General features: G+C 34.0%; 3 protein-coding genes across 4 annotated transcripts in view; all 3 read left to right on the forward strand.

Annotated features, from left to right (window-relative positions):
- LOC115994959 (phospholipase D delta) overlaps positions 1–3,564 on the forward strand; it is a 32,142-nt gene extending 28,578 nt beyond the window's left edge. The window contains exons 4-10 of one of the 2 annotated variants that reach the window (XM_031119318.1): positions 131–436; positions 523–591; positions 804–951; positions 1,470–1,618; positions 2,157–2,294; positions 2,642–2,842; positions 3,114–3,564. In XM_031119318.1, coding sequence (XP_030975178.1) covers positions 131–436; positions 523–591; positions 804–951; positions 1,470–1,618; positions 2,157–2,294; positions 2,642–2,842; positions 3,114–3,410 — 1,308 coding nt within the window. In that variant the 3' untranslated portion in view covers positions 3,411–3,564. The remainder of the gene's footprint in view (positions 1–130; positions 437–522; positions 592–803; positions 952–1,469; positions 1,619–2,156; positions 2,295–2,641; positions 2,843–3,113) is intronic. The other variant, XM_031119317.1, reaches the window with a different exon arrangement.
- Positions 3,565–13,059: 9,495 nt separating this feature from the next.
- Positions 13,060–17,577, forward strand: LOC115995115 (serine/arginine-rich splicing factor SR45a). Its single transcript, XM_031119551.1, has 8 exons — positions 13,060–13,209; positions 13,323–13,342; positions 15,299–15,457; positions 15,599–15,622; positions 15,776–15,878; positions 16,094–16,243; positions 16,837–16,906; positions 17,057–17,577. Exons 1-8 carry the CDS (start codon positions 13,207–13,209, stop codon positions 17,278–17,280), a joined length of 753 nt encoding a protein of 250 aa, XP_030975411.1. The 5' UTR covers positions 13,060–13,206; the 3' UTR covers positions 17,281–17,577.
- A 748-nt stretch (positions 17,578–18,325) lies between these two features.
- On the forward strand, positions 18,326–22,666 carry LOC115995404 (ankyrin repeat domain-containing protein, chloroplastic). Its single transcript, XM_031119957.1, has 7 exons — positions 18,326–19,234; positions 20,045–20,121; positions 20,336–20,434; positions 20,540–20,638; positions 21,396–21,494; positions 21,586–21,684; positions 22,201–22,666. The coding sequence occupies exons 1-7, from the start codon at positions 18,433–18,435 to the stop codon at positions 22,297–22,299; spliced, it is 1,374 nt and encodes a 457-aa protein (XP_030975817.1). The 5' UTR covers positions 18,326–18,432; the 3' UTR covers positions 22,300–22,666.
- Positions 22,667–23,260: the final 594 nt, after the last annotated feature.

Consider the following 23,260-nt stretch of genomic DNA (forward strand, 5'->3'; position numbering starts at 1 on the left):
TCATTTCTTTTTATTTAGTAGGTGCATTCTGGCTTATTTCTATTATATATTTATAGGTGTGATGCTATTGCAGGTGTTTCTTTTTTACGTTTTTTTTTTTTTTTCCTACATGTCTTTATATATGAACTAGGCTGGAACCAAGGCTCCAAGGCAACCATGGCATGATTTACACTGCAGAGTTGAGGGGCCTGCGGCATATGATGTTCTTATAAACTTTGAGCAGCGTTGGAGAAAAGCAACAATATGGAGGGAGGTTGGACTATGTTTCAAAAGGGTTTCCCATTGGCATGATGATGCTTTAATAAAAATAGAACGCATTGCATGGATTCTAAGTCCTGCCCCATGTGTATCAAAGGATAGTACCACATTTATTCCACAAGATGATCCCTTGTTAAGGGTTTCTAGTGAAGATGATCCTGAAAGTTGGAATGTTCAGGTTTTATTTGCCCAGTTTCTTTTGAGTAAAAGTTTTCTTTTATGGGGGAAGGGGGATTGAAATTTTCCTTCTTCTTTTTTGGGTAGATTTTTAGGTCCCTTGATTCGGGATCAGTGAAAGGATTTCCCAAAACTGTTGAGCATGTTGAGAAAAAGGTTTACTACTTTTTTGTCTTTCCTTTCCCCTTCTTTTCGTTTTTTTTGTCTTTATTGTTCTACCTCTTTCTCTATATAGGAAAACCAATTTATATTGACAAGAATTTCAATGCTTCTTTGTTGTGACCTAGACCTAGAGTTCGATATATCAATAATCAATTGCACATCATATTGCAATTTCCTAATACCTAAATGGCATTCTTTTACTGCAGAACCTTATTTGTTCAAAAAAATTGGTAATAGATAAAAGCATTCAAACAGGATACATCCAGGCAATCAGATCTGCTCAACATTTCATATATATTGAAAATCAATATTTTTTTGGATCATCATATGCGTGGCCAGAATATAAAAATGCAGGTCAAGTCCTTAATTTTCTATTACACCACATTGATATACTTTCTTGTCTAAACAATATTGTTTCCCTTGAATTCTATTTTTGCCAAAAAATGCATGCTATGAAGTATTCAATGTAAACTAGTATTCTTGAGATCTACGAGTCCTAGTAGTTTATGTTTGAGAACTAGACTTTAGATTTCTCTTTTCTATATCCAATATGTTTTCTTGGTTACCAGATTATAATTATAATATTAGTCTTATATAATACCATCGGTTGATGCAACCACGCAAAATTGGTGTAATATTGTCAATTTTGAAACGTATGTAGTCATTGCTACATTTCAATCGACTTAGTTTTAGCCACTATAAGGATAGGCTTGATTGTTCTCTCCCCTTAGTATTATTTCTAACTTTACATTTTGTTATTTGGATTTCTTGTATACGTATTTGGGTAACAATCATGTGCTAAATACCAGATACCTTCCTTATTCATTAGATGGAACACCTTCTCAAGTTATTGACTTTCATGGTATGAGCAGGAGTTGATAATCTAATCCCAATGGAATTGGCACTAAAGATAGCTAGTAAAATTAGAGCAAAGGAGAGATTTGCAGTGTATATTGTCTTACCAATGTGGCCTGAGGGTGATCCAACTTCTGCGACTATGCAAGAAATTCTCTTTTGGCAGGTAATATGGTTATTGCCAATGAGTTCAAGCTCAAATGGCACCTCCTCCCCTTGTAAGAGCAAGGTGGATGGTGAGGTCGTGAGTTCAAGACCAATAGGGTGTGTGTGTAAATTATCAATGAAAAATACACTTATCCAATTTTAGACTATAATATTGTTACATATCTTGGGATAGACAAGATAGCTATAGATGGCCAATACTTTCTTACAATATAAAATCAAGAATAACAAATATAGGACTTCTTTTTGGCGTATATGGCCTTCTTCTCTATCACCTTGAATAATATGCTATATATCTTATATTGCTGCTAACCTATAGGCTGTATTCTTGGCAATTATTGGTTTGGATTGATTTATTGATAACAATTCCAGATGTTATTAGATTCACTTATATTGTACCTTTTTTTCTTTTCTTTTTTTAGGTTGTGATCTTAAGATGTCATGGAACTTTAGTCCAAAAAGTGGACAATATAGATGATGGCAACACAAATAACACAATTCACATTCATATTCTAGCTTTACTTGTTTGCTTTTGGCAGGGCCTGACAATAAAAATGATGTATGGTATAGTTGCACGAGAACTAGAAGATATGCAGATGGTGGATTTACATCCTCTACATTACCTCAATTTCTATTGCCTTGGTAATCGAGAAGATATTTTTGATAATACTGACAAGGTAATGGAAATTTCTTTTTAGGTGTTTTAAATCATCGCGACATGCATTGGTTTGTGGTTGGCATAAAGTAAATAGGTAGTTCATAACTTCTAATGCTGAAAATTTTTCTACTGTTTTCTGTTATTTGACTCTCTCTCTCTCTCTCTCTCTCTCTCTCTCTCTCTCTCTCTCTCTCTCAATATTATTATTATTTTTTACTATGATACATATAGAAGTTCTCAAAATTTTGGAATTACACCATCCTAATGCACCTGTGTCATCAACTGGACATTGAAATATGGCTTCATTTATATTTTTGCAAGCAATTAAGTCTTTTAGAGTTGGTCATAATCCAAATTTTCTCTCAGGTCTCGAAATCACAACAGTTTAAGCGGTTTATGATTTATGTACATGCTAAGGGAATGATAGTAGATGATGAGTATGTAATAGTGGGATCTGCCAACATTAACCAGAGATCCATGGCTGGTATAAAGGACACAGAGATTGCTATGGGCGCATATCAGCCCCATCACTCTTGGGCAACAAGGAAGAGACATCCACGTGGTCAGGTTGGTATCGTATTTCTTGTTTTCCAAACTTTCCATTTCAGGGCTTTTCTTTTCATTAGCTGGGGAGGGGGGGAGATTGAAGATGGTGTGTGAGCTTTTCAAAGATTATGCTCATGTCTGGGCTAGGGTATGACCTCCAATCATTAGCATTGCCCATTGTATTTCTGCAGAGTGTGCAGTTTAAGAATAATTGCTTTGATTATTTGATAAGAATTTTGTACTCCATGGGATTTACTTGGTATTGTGGTTTACAATATATATGCATATGCAGGTGTATGGATACAGAATGTCACTGTGGGCTGAGCATCTTGGGAGGGTGGATACATGCTTTGAGGAGCCGGAGAGTTTGGACTGTGTGAGGACAGTGAATAAGATTGCTGAAGAGAATTGGGAGAGGTATGCAGATGAGGATTTTATGCTATTGCAGGGTCACCTTCTTAAGTATCCTGTGCTGGTAGATGAGAATGGGACAGTCAGCTCCCTGCCTGGACATGAGAATTTCCCAGATGTTGGTGGAAAAGTTCTGGGAGCTCATTCGGTTGCCCTTCCTGATACTCTAACAACATAATCTCCACCCATTGTTGTGTTCCTACATGATTGGTTAGGAAGAATGGTGGTGACATGCCAGAATTTTGAGGTTGTTAAATTGAAAATGTTAAAGAGTTTGTGCTCCTCTCTCTCTCTCTCTCTCTCTCTCTCTCTCTCTCTCTCTCTGTTAATGATTGAGCTACAATAGGTTTTTAGTGTAATAAAAGCTTGAACATAGTTAGAAGGTTGAAATGTTGTGAATATTTGTGCATATACAAATGCATCATGCATGGTTTCCTTCTTGTCACTTGGAGAGGTCACTACAATTACAATGCCAGTCACTCTGTGTGGTTCTCAATGGCTGTTATGAGAGTAGGGATATTTTTTTGGTTTTTCTAATTTCATTATCCCATGTATATGTACTTGTGTATAGACATGGTTTACAAATTGTGATGGCAATCAAAATTGTAGATCTCTCTCCCTTTTTTTCACATTTCAAGGAAATGTAAATCTCTTTTATGGTCTTAAATTCAAAAGAAATGCTATCGATTCTTGTTCCCTCCTTGTCTGCAAAATATAAAATCTTCTAGCAAATATGCCATATGGTTTGCAAATTATGAATGTCAAACAGATTGTAGATCTCTTTTGTTAGGACATATGTGAATCATGTTAAGAATATATCTTATTTAGAATGGACTAATCCTTTGACAAAATGCACTTTACTTGTAATTGGGTAGATCTATGATGTGTTTAATACTTCAAGAACAAGAGTTCAAGTTCATGTATTGAAGCCATGCAAATCTGTCCAAGAATCAAGTGAAGAAGTGCTGTATTTTAAAGCTTAACAGATAGCTCGACAAATATATCTATCGAGATTTAAAATGTGAAGCTCAATAGATAAGCTCGACAGCTATATCTATCGAGAATTACAAAAATCAGTTTTTCAGATTTGATTTCACGTATATCCATATGTATGTGTCTAGGTTTTCTTTTCTCACAACCCTAAACATATATAAAGATTATTTTAAGGGCCGTCACACTTGATGCAAGTAGATGAAAAGGTTGTTGCACTTGTTGTTGCAAGCATACTGTGACTGGAGACATATGCCCTAGTACATCTTTCTCTTGAAGAAGCTGTTGCGTTTGTACGTCGTAAGGTTTTGTGACTAAGGAGCTTCTTGATCTTTATCATGTGGATGAACTGAAGAACTTTGCAGTCAACATCCTTCTCAAGTTGGTGTGTTAGTCACGTACTAGGATCCGTGCATTATTGGTTAGTTACGTACTGGGAGTCGTGCATTGAAAATGAGAGATTGTCACTACAGAACAAGTCCAATTAGGTATTGGGATAAAGGTTCAATAGTAAGTTAGTGTAAGGTACTGGGATTCCTTTACTTATAACCGCTTGTTTTGACAATAGTAGATTCTCAGGAGTGATCACCTTAAATTCACCCAATGGGGTTTTTGCATTGGAAGTTTTTTCCATTCGTAAACAAATTACCGTATCAAATTTAATTTATGTTGCATTTAGTTATTTGGTGATTTGTTTGTGCAACCACACATTATTGCATGTTAATTGAATGAATTAATTAACTTGGCTAATTAATTAGTTAATTTATCACAGGGGGTCAATATATTCTTAACCTATCATCTTTTATGGTCTTTTAAATTCAAATGAAATGCTACCTATTCTTCCTCCCTTCTTGTCCACAAAGCATAAGATTTGCTGGCAAAAATATATGTTGCGGATTGTCAGTAATGATGCTTTTGCCAAGGTCTTGAGTACAGGAGAAAGTTTTGGCTGAGGGATTAAGAGGACAAGCGTACGTTGTGTTGTTGGTGGTGACACAAACTAAACGATAATGCTTCTTGTAATAGCACTTATTATTTATATAAAATAAAACATATTACACAACAATGTTTGTTTGCACTAAGACAACAGGATTTGAAACACAAAATTTTGCTTCAAAGTGGTTGTACATTTCAGCCGTAAAATATGAACTAATGAGAAACATACAAAATTTCTGCTGTTGTAAATACAATGTGGATTGTAGTTTATTTTTCATCATAATGCAAAAACTAGGGTGTCAAAATAAGTCCAAACCCATTTCCCCACCCAAACCCATCTACTCTAATTGAACCCAAACACACCCAATTATTATTTGAGTTAAATGTGCATTAACCCAATTAGACCCAATAAACTCAAGTAATAATTGAGTTTTGACTAAAAACCCAATTAGACCCATTTAACCCTTGATATTAGCCGCGTTTTTGTTTTTGTTTTTTTTTTTTTTTTTATAGGATTGATATTAGCTTTAATGCTAAAATATTGCATGTGTTTATCCTAAGGCACAAGCAAAACAAGAAAATAATTATTAGATTCTTCCTCAATTATCCATCTCAATTAATGGATAATTGAGGAAGAATCTAATAATGATTTATCAATGTGTCAAAAATATGCTCTGTAAATGGATGAGACTCATCCTCTACACCAAATGTGTGATGAATGCAATCCACCTCATTGAACTACATCCAACTGGTTTCCTAATATTCTTCTCCCTAAGCACCTTCCTCACTCAAGCTGCATCTAATAATGATTTAAAGAACTAGTGGTACACTACTCCTTCGCTTCAAAAGCTTATAAGGCAAAAAGTGGGGGGATTTCTCTTCGATGTGGGATGCCTAGGATGTTGCAAAGCATGCCAAGGTCGGCCAAGGATGTTGCCAAGCATGCCTAGGACATTGCAAGCATGCCTTAGGTACCCACAATTATAAAGAAGTGTAAGATTAAAATAAAGAGATAATATTAAAAAATAATATGTCAATAAAAAATGGAAAGTATTGATGCAATTTTTTTTTTTTTTTTTTTATAAAGTTTCAACTTTACTAGTTTAGCTAACTAGAACTCACAATATTGATACAATTGGTTATACAGATAACTAGTTAAAACTTGAAATAATGCTTGCCAAAAATAAAAGGGACTTGATATGGTACCAAGAATCCAATATGATACCTACCTGATAGTTCCAACAAATATCACTTATTTCTTTGAATTTGGTAATGGTCTCAACCCTATCTAGGGACTTGATATGGTACCAAGAATCCAATATGATACCTACCTAACAGTTCCAACAAATATCACTTATTTCATTGAATGTGGTAATGTTCTCAACCCTATCTTTGATTAGGGTTCTTTCTTATATATGGTTTTCATGAAACGTTTACCTTATTGTCAGCCACTTTCCATTGTTGAGATTAAAAGTTGCAAAAGTCACTTTTAACTTCAGCCTTTGAATAAGCAAATTTTAACCTTTACTAGTCAGGGCAGCACGTGCAAGGCACGTGCTAGCCATGGGAAAAAAAAAAAGTAGTGATTAGGATCAATTTTAGATTTTTTTTGTATCACAAAATAAAGATATAAATCATTTGATTTTTTAAATAAATAGAGATTTACATTAATCAAAAGAAACATTAATTTTAAGAATTTTGATAATTATGTTATAAAAAGTTAATCTCATTCGTATAAGACCGTGACAGATCATAGTACAATATATATATATATATATATTTTGACCTATAACTTACACCTCAATAGTTGTGAATATATTGTAGTAACAACAAAATGTCACGACATTTTTGGTTGTGCTAGATCTCGGTATAATATATATATATATATATATATATTATTTTGACCCATAAGGAATTGACACATGCGTCACAACATTTTCATAATATCTCTATGTATACATTGTACTTAATTACAATGTAATTTTATATTGTAGACACAAAAAAATTGGCAAATTTTGTACACATTTACAAAATTTATACAATATTTACCATTTTTTATGCAAATGTGTATAATATTAACCACTTTTGTGTATTTACAATGTAAACTTGCATTGCAAGTACAAAGTAAATATATAAAGATATTTTAAAAAACAAAAAAAACAAAAATAAAGCTCAAACTAACTGGCATACTTGAAGGGGGAAACATTATTCATGAGCCTTTGGCTCTTTTTATATAGTTAATAGATATGTCAGCTTACATAAATATTTAAAAGAAAAAAAAAAAAAACTTTAGGCACTGTAGAAATTAATGTTAAAATGTTGTGGATTTAGTATTTTTTTTATTTTATCTATAAGAAACTGAGATCTCAACAATTGTGAAAATATTGTGATAACAATAAGTGTTGTAACATTTTCTCAAAACATTTATTTTTAGTTGTGGTTGGTCATAGTCTTATATTTTATTATTTTATTTCGACTTGTAAGAAATTGACATGTCAATAATTGTGAAAATTGTTGTGTTAGTATAACAATATATATACCAGCTTACATACATATTTTAAAATAAAAATAAAAATTAAAATATGTATGTAAGCTGGTATATATATTGTTATACTAACACAACAAATTTCACAATATTTTCACAATTATTGACATGTCAATTTCTTACAAGTCGAAATAAAATAATAAAATATGAGACTATGACCAACCATAACTAAAAATAAATGTTTTGAGAAAATGTTACAACACTTATTGTGTAGTGCTTTTGGTTTATTCAACTGGCACAGTAGCTGCAGTACCTAAAGTTTTTTTTTTTTTAGTAATCGGTTTGTGTTTTTCTTTTTCTTTTAAATATTTATGTAATCTGGTATGTATATATATATATTGTTATATTGACACAACAAATTTCACAATATTTTCACAATTACTGACGGAGTCCTTTGGCTGAATATTTCAAAAAATAAAGTTTATTTGTGATATGGGTACTGTTCAAACTTATTTGGGAAAATGAGGAGAGAAGTGAATTTTGGCAACACCAATGCCGAAATTCTGAGAAAAAGGAGGAGAGAGGAGAGAGGAGAGAGAAATGATGTGATGGATGGGGAGAGAGAAAAAGAAATTTCGACAATGATATTGCTGAAATTGGAAGATTAAAAAAAAAAAAAAACTGAATTATGGCAAGAGTAATGCTACGGCCATACACTATTTTACCATATTTTTTAAAAACTGTTATTATGGCCAATTTTTTACTGGTTCTCATTAGTGCCTACCAACATCATTTTGTTATTTACTAATAATCACTCATCATATTAACATTTTATGAAAGTTTTTATAAAAAAGTTTGTAACTCTAGTATTTTACCAAAAGTGAATGATTAAAAAAAAAAAAAAAACTCAATTGTGGCAATTGAATTGCAGAAATTGGAGTAAAAAATAAAATAAAAAACATTGATTGTGGTAAGATACAGCCACACTTTTGGAGGACTAAAGTGTGTATCTCTGTCATTTTACTCCAAAAAGTGTGGCTGCATTAATCTTACCACAATCAAGGTTTTTTTTTTTTTTACTCCTTCATTTTCGGCAATTCAATTGCGACAATTAAGGTTTTTTTTTTTTTTAAAAAAAATCATTCACTTTTGGCAAAATACTAGAGATAAAATTTTTTTTACAAAAACTTTATGATGTGATGGGTGATTATTGGTAAATAAAAAAGTGATTTGTTGGTAAACACTAATGAGAACCAGTAAAAAATTGGCCATAACAACAATTTGTAAAAAAATGATAAAATAGCGTGTGGCCGTAGCATTACTCTTGCCACAATTCAATTTTTTTTTTCTTTTTTTAATCTTCCAATTTCGGCAATATCATTGCCGAAATTTCTTTTTCTCTCTCCCCATCCGTCACATTAATTCTCTCTCCTCTCTCCTACTTTTTCTCAGAATTTCGGCATTGGTGTTGCTGAAATTCACTTCTCTCCTCATTTTCCCAAATAAGTTTAAACAGTACACGTATCACAAATAAACTTCATTTTTTGCAATATTTAGCCAAAAGACTCCGTCAGTAATTGTGAAAATATTGTGAAATTTTTTGAGTCAATATAACAATATATATATACCAGCTTACATAAATATTTAAAAGAAAAAGAAAAGCACAAACCGATTACTAGAAAAAAAAAAAAAAAAAAAACTTTAGGCATTGCAGCTACTATGCTAGTTGAATAAACCAAAAGCAATATACAGTAAGTGTTGTAACATTTTCTCAAAACATTTATTTTTAGTTGTGATTGGTCACAGTCTCATATTTTATTATTTTATTTTGACTTGTAAGAAATTAACTCGTCAATAATTGAGAAAATTTTGTGAAATTTGTTGTGTCAGTACAACAATATATATACCAACTTACATAAATATTTAAAAGGAAAAAAAAATTGTAACTATTGTATTTACAGTGCCACTTGGCACTGTAGTTACTGTTCAAAACTTGGGGAAAAAAAAGTGGCTCACGAAACCAAAGCCCTGTAACTATAGTGCTTTAGCGCATTCGTGCACGTCAATAATTGTGAAAATATTGTAAAATTTTTGTTGTCAGTATAACAATATATATACCAGCTTACATAAATATTTAAAAGGAAAAAAAAAAACAAACAGATTACTAAAAAAAAAAAAAAATGGTAGCTATTGTAGAAGTGGCACTGTAGTTACTGTTCAAAACTTGGAAAAAAAAAAGTGGCACACGAAACCAATTCACTGTAGCTACAGTAATTTAGCGCATTCTCGCTTTTATATATAGTAGCTGCAGTGCCAGTTAACTAAACCAAAAGCACTGTAGCTACCATACATACATGCATTCACGATAAAGTAAAAGCACTACACAATAAGTGTTGTAATATTTTTCTAAAAATATTTATTTTTAATTGTGGTTAGTCATAGTCTCATATTTTATTATTTTATTTCGACTTGTAAGAAATTGACAAGTCAATAATTGTGAAAATATTATGAAATTTATTGTGTCAGTATAACAATATATATACCAGCTTATATAAATATTTAAAAGAAAAAAAAAACACAAACTGATTTCTAAAAAAAAACACTTTAGGCATTGTAGCTATAGTGCCGGTCAATAATTGTGAAATTTATTGCATTGGTATAACAATATATATACCAACTTACATAAATATAAATATTTAAAAAAAAAAACACACACACACACACACAAACCGATTACTAGAGGAAAAAAAAAAAGCCTTCGGCACTGTAGCTACAGTGTTGGTAACTAAACCAAAAGCACTGTTGTAACTACAATGCTACAGTGCATGCGCTTTGTTGTGTCAGTATAACAATATATATATCAGCTTACATAAATATTTTTTTAAAAAAAAACACAAACAATTACTGGGGAAAAAAAAAAAAAAAACTTTAGGCACTGTACCTACAGTTTCAGTCAATAATTGTGAAATTTGTTACGTCAGTATAACAATATATATATCAGCTTACATAAATATTTTAAAAAAATCACTTAAAGGGACAGTAGCTACAGTACTGGTTAACTAAACCAAAAGCGCTGTATATAAAGAAGAAAGAAAAGACAAAAAAAAAAAAAGACTCACGAAACCAAAACACTATTGCCGCTACAGTGCTTGCACAATGCAAACACACTAAGTGCACAGTATCGAAGCACTGTAATGGCATAGCCGCTTTTTATATAGTTAATAGAAATTATATATCATTTAGCTTTTACATTTTTTAACTTCTCTCTCACACACTCATGAGTCATGATTAATTACACGACGTGTATTAAAAAAAAAAAAAAATCTACATGATGCAATAGCAATATCTCAATCCTAACAATTTCCCATTATGTGTGTGATTATTGGCATGTAACCGTTGATTTCCATAATGAGGATAAGTATCTCTCTGGATTCAGTTATGGAGATGATTGGGTTACTCTGTACTTAGAGCATTAGCATTGGGGAATGCTAATGTCATATCTAAGAGAAATTTGACATTTTAAACCTAAAAACCTCTCGCATCAAAGAATGGTAAACAGCAGTATTGCAAATTTTTTTACAATACTGCTATAGCACAATTCTAAACATAGAATTCTACTGTTCACAGAATTGCAAAAAAAAAAGTAATATTTTACTCTCCTATTTCCCCCGAAATTTCTCTCTCATTCCTCTCATTTTTTCTCTTCTCTTCTCACTTTTCCTTCTCTTTCTCCGTCTGCTCTCTCCTCTCTGAAGCTTCATCTCCAAAATTTCTCACCCATCTCCAAAATTTCTCACCCATCTCACACGGCCACTCTCTCATCTCTCATCGCACAGCCTCTCTCTCATCTCTCATTGCACGACTTCTCTCTCGTTGCACTGCTGTTGGGTTTTGGATTTTTGAGGTTGGAGGTTGGATCAGCGAGCTGGGTTTGGATTGTTAGACTGGGATCGGTTGATGGTGGGTTTGGATTGGTTGATCAGTGGGTTTGAAATGGTGGATCCGTTGATCGATGGGTGGATCGTTTGGGTTGATCATCGGTAGCTCCGATGGTGGCTCCTGTGATGATTTTTGGGTATTTTCGACGACCTGGATTTCAAATCGGCGGCGTGGGTTTGTTGATCGGTGGCTTGGGTGGTGGGTGTGGTGGCCGTTGTTGGCTCCAACTGGTTTAATGGTTTGTGTATGTGTGGCTCTGTTGATGGTTTGTGTTTGTGTGTGTGTGGCTTTGTTGTGGTTGGGTTGTGCCTGAAGTGGTTGGTTATTCTGGGTTTCCGATGGTTTTTTTTTTTTTTTTTCCTTCTGTTGTGATGTTGGGTTTTTTTTTTTTTTTTTTTTTTTAATATGGGTTTTTGTTCCGGTGGGATTTTGGTGAGTAGTGGGCAGCAGTGACTTGGGTTTTTTTGGGTTTTTATTCCGATGGGTCTGTGTGTGTGGCTTTGTGTGTTGAACCAGTGTTGAGGGAGAAAGAGACAAAAAAAAAGACTGTTGGAAAGCCTAGGAAAACAAAAGTTTCGGTTAGAAAAAAATAATAAAGAAAGATTAAAAAATAATATTTTAATAAAAATAGAAGTTTGGGATGTGTAGGTATTGTAAAATAAAATGGTATAAATGATAATGTGGTATTTAGAATTGTAAAATAGAATAGCATTACAATTTTCCAATGCTAATACTCTTAGACTGCTTCTTTGCTCAAGTTGTTTCTTGAGCTTTTATGGGGATTACTTGGTCAATTTAGTAAATGTGGTCAACTGATGATGTAGTATTAATGGTGTTTTTTTTTTCTCCTTTTCTTCTTTGTTGTGTAATTGTTTATGTAGGGACTAGAACCCTTGAGTTGATAGTTACTAGGATAATCAAGTACCACTTAGACCGGAAGGCCCGGTGGTATGGTGCTTTTCTAATTATAGTATACTCATATTTTTCACATCATAAAAGTAAATTTTGTTTGGCATTATTATAAGAATGAGTGGATATGAATCTATTTAAAATAAGACAATTATTATGTTGCTAAAAAAAAAAGCAAAATAGATAATTATTATGATTTTAGAAATTTTTTTAGTTTGTATATTTGAATATTATACTACCGGTAAAACTTATGTTGCGTTTTTTACATTAAACACAATACGATTCAGACAAATATCTAATTTTGAATACGTGTTCACATCATATCATGTAGTTATGTATCATGCATAAAAGTGCTGAACACAAGTCATATTCCATTATTAATAACATTTATATCAAATATCAAATTTTATTTTTTGTAATATATCTTTTATTTTTTCATTTTAAATTTTGATTTAAAAAAAAAAAAAGAGTTGTGAGACAGATAATTTTTATACCTCGAATATTTTATTCTCAACAGTATTGGATCTATCCTCCAATATATATATATATATATATATATCCCATTTCTTACAACGCTGAAAACGAACAAAGCAGACCGGCTGCGACTTTTTGCCAGCTGCGACTCGTTTTGTTGGGGGCAAAAAAAGCTCTCTCGTACCAAAACCCTAATTCTCCGATCTTCTTCTTTACGAATCCTCGTCTTCGCTCAAAGAAAATGGCAAGCTTCTCTATCTTTCTCTCTCCCAATCTTTCCAATTTTCTTTTCAAATTTATCTTCTTATTTGATTAACAACAATTTGTAAATCTTATGCGTCTTGGAATTTTTTGCAGGCCGATTCTCCTCGCAAAAGGTTAGCCCTAAAATCTTACACAGTGCATTTGCGAGATTTCGGCTTCTCTGATTTGATTTTCCTGTTTGTGATTTGAATTTCAACAGTGACTTGAAAACCTAGATGGTTTCGATGTTTTTAGTAACATATATGCTTTGTTTGGTTTTTTCGTAGCTGTGTTAAGCTTTTGCCTATGTTACGGAATTTTAGTTTTATAAGCTAAGGAAACAAATCCAATTGTGAAATTTATCATTATGTGAATTGGATTGCTAGTTCTAGTCTAGAATTCCAAATTTGTGGTTTTAATTTTGAGGAATGAAGGGGTTTATGGTTATAGTTTTGGTTATGTATGTCTATATGGTAGATTTATATCTGCCGATGTATTGCATGACAGAAGCTTGATTGGGCTCTGTCCAATTTTGATGTAGGATCTTTATGAATTCAACACTAAATTAGATTTGGTTTGATGTTTATCGGTTTCGGTCATGAAAATTTGAATATTGAATATGTTTGATAGTTGTTTGGTGTAAAACAGTGAACACAACGAGAAATATAGAAGATAAACACCAGGCAATCTCTCCTAGGTTTTCCTTAGCAATCACACCCTCAAAGCTTAAATTACGCTGCTGGAATTTTATTAAAATCTTTTCTTTTTATAGGTAAAATTAATTTTATTGAAAATGACCATTTCATGCAAAAAAGGCACAAAGAAAGAGAATCTATAAAGAGTGGAATGGAATCACTAGATGTGAAACAAAGTGCCTACAAAAGAGGCTAGAATTTGATCCCCCCAACCTTCCAAATCCTCAAACATACGACTATTACGCTACCTCCAAATGCTCTACATCAAACACAATGGAACCAAATTCCAAATATCCGATGAATGCTTTCCCCACCAATTCCTCCACCCAACCAACAGATCAGTCACCCTCTTTGGTAAAACCCAAGAGACCCCAAATGATGTAAGAACAAAACTCCAACAGTGATGAGCCTACTCACAACGGATCAGAAGATGATCCACCGTCTCCCCACTACACCGGCACATGCAACACCAATCCACTATAGTATAGCCTATACTCCTTAGGTTATCACCTATGTGTATCTTCCCCAAGCCGCTGTCCAAATAAAAAAGGAGACTCTCCAAGGGGCCTTCGCACTCCGAATACTTTTCCAAGGGAAAGTGACAAGAAGACCCCCCTCAAATCAATCTCACTATGAATGTTATTGACCACAGTAAAGCCTTTACTCTGGAATTTACCAAATTGCTGTTACTCTAATAACTTAGTTAAAATAGAACCAGCAACTTTCTAACCTAAAGAAACTTAATAGTAGTCCTAAAAAAAACTTAATAGTAAGACTCAAATTATAACCTAGCATATGAAAGATGCCAAGAAGGTCCCACATCAAAACCAAAACATAATTCTTGAATCTTATGGAATTAAATACTGTTTTTTCTTGATCTCTTTATTGTCTACATCAATGGAAATTATGGAAGGAACCCATATATCTATTCTTGAGCTAAACTTTCAACTGGGATGAGGACGGTTTAAAATTTTGAATAAACTCTTCATCTAATGTTTGCACTTGTTATGGATGCCTTTTTTCACCCTCTTTTTTCCTGTTTAATTTTTTAATTTAGATACGATTTGGAATGAGATGAGAACTTTGTACTATTTAGTCTTTTATTACACTTTTCCACATTTTTAGGCAAAAAGATAAAAGAGGTGGGTTTGATTGTGTGCAAAATGCCTTTTCCAAGAGGTTTGGAACTAAAATATGGGAATAACTAATCTAAAATACCTAGAGAGGTTTGTAGGGCATATAAGATGCATAATCTCGGTTCTGTCATGAAGGATGGCATCATGGAAATGAGTATATTTCTCTTTTCCAACAAACTCACTGTTTAACTGGATCTACATTATTAAACACTTAAATTAATTTTTTCTTGGTTTTGATATTATATGCAAATTGCATCAGGGAGTCACAGTCCCCTTCCCCTTGGAGAGCTCAGTCCAGGTCCCGATCTAGATCAAAACCCAGAGAAAGATCCAGGTCCAGGTCTTGGTCTAGACCTAGGTCCAGATCTAGATCCTGGTCCAGGCCAAGGCCCAGATCCCGATCCAGAAGTCGTGGCAGGTTTGTTGTCACTCCAGCTATGCTTTAATTAGTAGGTCAGGCTTGTAATGATGTCACTCCTATGTAGCCTTTCTCCCATGTCTGACTTTGATGTGTTTGTTTGTGTCCTTTTGTGATGGTTGGCTGGTGTTTCTGGTTCAGATCGAGGTCCAGAAGTCATGGCAGGTAGGTTGTAATATTGATTTTACCTTTTATTATCACTATTATTTCTGCATCAGACTGTAGTCTTGAAAACTCCAATATTTGTGCTTGCTTTCTAGTTTCACAGAATGCTAATGTATTGAAAAATCTGGTCTAATCTTTTGAAATTTGTGGCAGGTCCGATGTCATTGTAAACCCTGGAGATACACTTTACGTAACTGGCCTCTCTCAAAGGGTCTCAGAAAGGGACCTTGAAGATCACTTTGCTAAGGAGGGAAAGGTCGGTTTCTTAATTGAACTCTACAAGACTATGGCAGTTCCCCCTATATTTTATGTTCAAAGATTTGTTTGTTTATTCTTTTATTTATTTTTTTAAAAATTTATTATTATTATTTTTTAAATAAAATTTCCCTGATCTCTGAGGAATGTATTTCCTAAGAAAACGATCAATTTTGATGCTTAACCACCCCCTGTTCACCTCTTTTTCCTTTACAGGTGAAATCTTGTTTTCTTGTCGTGGAGCCTCGTACGCGTGTTTCCCGAGGTTTTGCTTTTGTTACAATGGAAACTGTCGAGGATGCCGGCCGTTGTGTTAAATATCTCAACCAATCAGTTCTAGAAGGTCGATATATAACTGTGGAAAGGGTAATTGACTACTCCTTCCGTGGTAAAACACTGACAATTTTGATTAGTTTACTTCATCTTGACTTGGAGGTTTTCTGGTTATATTCAGAACACATTGCGTCAGCTATGTTGGCAGCAATCAATCAAAGATGATGAGTTCATCCATATCAACTTTATTGAAACAGCTTAATCAGTGGCAAGCTTAAACAGCTTATCAAATGCGTCTGATCAACTTAACATAGCAACTATTTTGCCCAACAACTATACAACCTCAGCATTCACTTTCAACTAATCAACGGACATTATCAACAACTTTCTAATCAGGCTTTTATGGTATCCCATACCTGACATTCATTTCATGGACACTAGTCATGTATACCTGGATGTTCTGTGCTTTCTTTGGTAGCCTGTTTATTTGTACTTTTTGTTGATATTTTCCTAATGAAGGTTTTTTTCTCCCTAAAACAATAAAAACAATTATTAGATGCCTATAATATGTAAACATGATGTCTCATGGTGTGAGTTTTATATTTTGTAAATGATTCCTGCAAGACTTGTTGGTGTTTAATTTGTATCATGGAACTTCAACTTGAGGTGTTGTATTTATCTTTCAGTCACGGAGGAAACGACCAAGAACTCCTACACCAGGACACTATCTTGGATTGAAAAGTACTAGAGACTATGGTAAGTGTAGTATGTATTAGCTTTGTACACATGGATTTACTCTCTCTCTCTTCTTATCTTTGCCTTTTCCTTGATAAGCAGAAAGTTGGATTTACTTTGTTGTTTTATTGGCATGCTAACACTCCAATTTGATTTTTGCATTGGTGAAAGGCTATCGTGGGGATCGTGGTGGTGATCGTGGTGGGGACCGCGGTAGGTATCGTGGACGTGATGACTATGGATATCGTAGATCTCCAAGGCGTTCACCATATCGAGAACGTCGTGATTATTCTCCAAGACATTCGCCCCATGGTGGAAGGTCAAGGAGGGACAGGTCCAGGTCACTGCCTTATTCTCCTAGCCCGGAAAGGAAATATGCTCGTGGTTCTAGGTGATGCTTTTAGGCTTTGGTATCCTTTGCAGAGGGGGGAGAGAGGGAGAATTAGAAGTTTGTGAACCAATTATGCTATTGTAATGATCTTTGGTTTGCATGACCTAAGCAGATTCTCATGTTTGTTTGAACTGCTTGTTATCATGTCACAGTTGTGTTGCTGCTGAACCTTAATTCAAGTCATTGCCTCTTTTAGACTTTTAGTATTAGGATTGTTGCTTTTAGTTGATGGCTTGGTGTGTGTAGCTTGAATTAAACCTTTTCTTAATATTAACCTTTATTTGATCTGTTTGCGCACTAAGAGGCCTCACTCTTTCATTTAGTTTTCTCATTCCACCCCTTTCGGAATGCGTATATGTATGTTTTATTTAATATATAATTAAATTATATATATATATATATATGTGTGTATATATGTATGTATAAATTATATATTCTATTAATATCTCCCAAATATATATTTGTTTTCTCTCTCTCTCTCTCTCTCTCTCTCTCTTTTTTGGCGCTCTCACAATTGTCCTTTTTTTTTTTCATCTCCACTTCATTAACGCCAAAACCACTGTATTAGAGATAGAAAAATACATTTAAACCACCTCATGGGAGCCTAACCCAACCCCATGGCGGGGAGTGCACCGCTGATCTGACTACGCCCCACTTGGTTACCAATTACCAACCCAAATAGAAAATTTTAATTATATTTGAGAAAAGAAAGTAAAAAGGAGGGGAATAGAGCTTTTTAAACTGGTTTAGAGAAATTTTCCTTTTAACTCTATTTAAAAGTTATGTAACTTGTTTAGATGATAGTATAATAAATAATCTAAATGAAGTGCACATCATTTGAACTGTCACATAATAGGTTTGAGGGAATTTTTTCGACTTAGATTAGAGGAAACTTTATCTAATGAGATGGCAACCTATTAATTTAGGTCAAGATTCATAAGACTTATAAAAACAAGTGAGGAGGGGTTATAGATATCTTAGTTAGAAACACCAGATGAACTCATGAACTACGTGGCTCACATTTTAAACCGTTAAATTCGCACAAATTTAGTCAGTTACTAAAATGAAGCCAAAGTTAAGACTTTAGAGAGATGTGTCGGCCTTCTGTTCTGTCCTCACAGAGTCACAAACAAAATGGCCAATAGAACACAATAAGATGTTGGTTGCTCACTCTAATTGCAAAAAAACACAGGGAGAAACCAAACCAAACCAAACCATGTCACTCTCCTCCTCAGCTATTCTTCTATTCCCCAACACTCCAATTCCAAAACTCTTCTTCTCTTTCCTCCCCACTCCTCCACCCTCACTTTCCCTCTCCCTCTCCCTCTCCCTCACCCCCAGAACCGTAAACCTCTCAACCAAACGCCACTCCTTTCTCCCCCTCCAAAACGACGACGTCTTCGAACTCGAAGATGAACTCGTCATCGGCGACTGCGTCGTATTCGAAGAAGGCGTATTCGACGACCCATATCTCCAAAACGACATTGAAGAAGAACTTCAAAGTCCCAAACCAAACAAAAAACACAATAAACCCATTTCAGAAATCGAGCCCGAGAATCTAGTCCCTGAAAAGTGGAAAGAGGTTCAAGCTGAGATTAACATAACGAAGAAAGAGAGGCGAAAGATTGCTCAGGACTTGGAGTTCGGTAGCAAAGTCGAGAAGAGGAAGAAAGGGTACGAACCCATTAGAGATGCGAATGCAGTGAAGGAGTACTTGGAGTTTAAGAAGGAAAAATTGGGGCAGCTCAACCCGCTTGTGCTCGATAACCCAACTAGTTTTCTTGAGAAAGAAGGTGAAGGTGAAGGTGAAGATGAAGATGAAAGGAATGGGTTTCACTATTCAAGTGAGAGAGTGAAGCCCAAGAATCCAAGGTGGGCAGTGTATGGTAGGGGGTTGGAGGATTTGACGGAGTTCTTCAATGGTGAGAATTATGAGCCTGGTGAAAATAAATCCGAAGGTACTCAATTTTACTTTCTTTCTTACACTATGGTGCAGTTGTTATATCCTCTAAACTTCAATTCACATTGAAATGTTGTCTAAACTTCAAAACTGATCAATGTCTCCCTTTAACTACGGATAATAAGTACTTTCCTTTAGCCTTAGGAATCTAATTTATCTAAAAAATCTTCTTCTTTTTTTTTTTTCAAAAACGTGTCGAGTGGATATTTGAATTTTTTTTCCGTTGATTTGGCATACTCTCTATGATGGTTGTTCTGCCAAAACACAAATCAGTTTCTTTTTGGTGTAGTTGGGATTTGAACTTGGGACTCTTATTTGTAGACACAACAGGAAACCCACAAATATTTGTTGAATTTGATGGAAATCCTAAGTTAACGGGTACATTGCTTGCTGTGAAGTTCAGAGGGGCAAAGTGTAATTTAGTTTTCTTTTTCTTTTTTTTTTAATGCTTTTGCAGGGTTGTACAAGTTCATTAGGAATTTTAACATTGAATTTTATTGATTTAGTTGCTTAGCTGTGGAGAGTAGTTTGATATGAAATGCAAGTTAATTAGGGTGTCTGGATTTTGTGCATATTAAGTTTTATTTTTTGATTTCTTAATGTATTTTTGTCTCTTTATGGTTCATTGGTAGCTAATATCTTCTTACAGTACATAGAACGCTTTTTTTCATTAGGCTTTGTTGAAGAATTATACACGGTGTTGTGTTAAGTTTGAAAGAGATTGGTCTTTGTGGTTTTATTTGATGGAGATAATTCTTTGTTAGTCTTTAATGCCTTCTTGCTTAGTGTTTTATGCTTGAATGAATAGGCCGTCCTAAGATGTTTACAAAAGAGGAAAAGTATACGCTGAATAGGAAGATACCTGATGTGGCAGCTGCTACTTGTGTAAGTTACATAAGGACCATGACCATTGATTGTTAATCTCTCTCTCTCTCATTTAATTTTTGTTTTCTTGTAGCATTCTTTGGATGGTTTTTAGTTTTAAGAAATTAGTTGCTGATGATCACTGTCTTCCTAGATTTGAGGTCCAAATAAAAAGTTTTGGCTATTTCCTCAATTAGTTGGGTACATTCATGAATTTTGGTGAAATATTTTTCAGGTCAAATGGCTACCTTTGCACACTCTTGCTGCATCAGGAGAGTTTTACTTCATGAATGCTTTGTTGAAACATAATGTTGATATCAATGCTGTGGATAAGGTATCAAGACCAAGTACTTGCTATACAATGGGGTAAAATGCTGGGAAGTTCTTGTATTACTTTTCTGCTCCTGATTTGAGCCTTAGTTTTTCATTTTCTTTCCAGGATGGTTGGACTGCTCTTCACAAAGCAATAATTGGAAAAAAGCAGGCCATTACAAACTATCTTTTGAGAGAGTCAGCTAATCCATTTGTTCTAGATAAAGTGAGTTTAAATTTTTACCTAGTACTTATTAATTACATTTGTAAATTACAAGACAATGATGCCATTTCCAAGTTCCTACCAATATCAAACATTTTCAGTTCTTCCATAATTGTTATCTAAACATATGAACTAGGTGTCAACATAGAGTTCAGTAAAGTATATTATTTAGGCAAACTACTTCTGGGCAAATATTTGCATCATTAAAAGAACTTAATTATTACTAAGAGACTTATAACTCAATTGGTTGGCACCTCCTGATGTCTCCAATGGAGACATCCAGGTTTAAATCCTCTTTCCCTAGTTGTAACTATCGAATTATCCCAAAAAAAAAAAAAAAAAACTTAATTGCTAAAAAGGTTGATTACCATGACCTCTCTCAGACTCTGCAAAAAAAGGGAGTTTTGTGCACTGGGTACGACCCTTTTTTATTATTGCTTAAAAAGGCGCTTTAGTTATTAATTTATTTGATTATAGTTTGAATTATTTGATTGTTTTGATTTTCTTCATTACATGAATGGACATTATTGTTAAAATTATTGTTTAATTATCTTTGGGGTTTTTTATTAGGGATATTTCTGGCGTTTTTTTTTGTGTGTCTACAAATTGCTTTTACAAATGAGCATAGAACATTTGATTAGCACCCAGTTGGTATCTGGTGATGTGGTCATGTTTCTTCATATAATATGTATTAGAATAATTGAGCATACTTGTTGATGAATTTTACAATTTTCTTTTTTTGATGTTCATACAAAAACAGGATGGGGCCACTTTGATGCACTATGCAGTGCAAACAGCTTCCAGCCAGGCAATTAAAATCCTTCTACTGTATAATGTTGATATAAATCATCAGGACAATGTATGGTTAACAATTCCCCCTTTTTGCTTACATACATTTATTATTAATTTTTCATCATTTAGTTGAGTATGTGTATATTTGTCTACTTCAGGATGGGTGGACACCATTACATCTTGCTGTTCAAGCTCGGAGAACAGATGTAGTGAGGCTCTTATTGATTAAAGGAGCTAACAAGACATTGAAAAACAAGGTAAATTTCTAGTGATATGTTTGGGCAGGGTTTTAGGTTTAGGACATATAGCTCTGATGCTCCACACTGAAGGTAAGACTCACAATCTATCAAAAAAAAAAAAAAAGTGTTAAGACTCACAAGATATGAACAGAATTTATTTTGTTCTTATTAAAGCATGAAAGCATTTTAGATTGTGCGTGTTCATTTTTTGGAATGATTCTTGATTGACAATACTTTTAACTTAGGGCAGTTGACAAGTTAGAATATCTGACATGCTTTTAAGAATGTGTCATTGACAGAGCATCTTATCTTATACGCCTTTCTACATATCACATACAGAGAAAGTTCTTCTATTTTTAAAGTACAGGTTTGGAGTATCATATGCAATTCTTATTCCCACCTGTTTCCACTATGATTGATTTAAATTAGTTTTTGAACATGAAAAGTTGTCCTCATGTGCTGCTTTTTGCTCTTTTGTGCAACCCTCAAGAGTTTACTGTTTTTGATCGATTGCAACACTACATTGTGTCTCAGGATGGTTTGACCCCACTTGACCTTTGCCTTTATTCTGGTCAAGACACAAAGACTTACGAGCTCATTAAGCTCTTGAAGAAACTTCCTAAGCAACCTTAACTACTCTGACGAAAACCTAACCATCAACGATACATCTGCTCGAGAAGTCAATGTATGGTTATATTTGCATCATCCAGCATTTCCCCCCAAAACATTGCGGATCTCATAGAGAGTTTGATGATTATATGTCGTTTTGGACAATAGGGCGGCACCAACAAGAATGCAGAAGAGAGGACTATGAGTTTGACACTGTGAACCTAGCAAGACCAGTCAGCTTGTTAGATGTAATTATTAAAGAAATGAAGGGTAGAATGTAATTTTTGGCTAGACTGGAAAATCCAAGTGATAGTTCTTGTTTATATATAGTACATGTTAAAAAAATCTCTACCAAAACATAAGCAAATTGCATTTGATACTTGCTGACTCATTCGGGCATTGGTGTCTTATTTGTAACCTTACGTAATTTTCTTTCGCCTTTGTGGCAATTGAAAAAATATCTAGTATCAATTGTGTGGTTCACCTTTGTCACATGCCAAAATAGAGAAAAGCTTCAAACCCGTTACCTATGAGAGGAAGCAAAAATAAGGAAGCCCTTGACGGGGTCTGTTGGAGAAAGTTGGGAAATGGGTTTCCAAGATGAAAAAAATCTAGTATCACACCTTTTTTGTGCCGTCACAATCTACTACATAAATTAGTTGTAGAAAAATGTGTGGTACTAAAATTAACTCATTCAAGATTAGCTAAAGCCCTTTGCTAAAAGATTTTTTATCTGGTCAAAAAAATTTAGTTATTATTATTGTAAGGACACGATTTGGTGACGAATCTAAACAGTATTGGGTTCGTACGTAAAAGGCCCAGACAATATGATTTATAGAGCGTGGGTGTAAAGAACTAGGTTAACTATGGTATCTACCTCCAAGATTTTCTCTCAAGCCCATATAAGGTTTTCCTTCCTTTCCGTTGGTATAATGAACGTTTTTTCTTAAGTCCCTAGTGCAACTCTCTCTCTCTTCCCTCTTAC

Source organism: Quercus lobata, chromosome 6 (assembly GCF_001633185.2).
Source record: "Quercus lobata isolate SW786 chromosome 6, ValleyOak3.0 Primary Assembly, whole genome shotgun sequence".
In the NCBI taxonomy this organism is placed as follows: domain Eukaryota; kingdom Viridiplantae; phylum Streptophyta; class Magnoliopsida; order Fagales; family Fagaceae; genus Quercus; species Quercus lobata.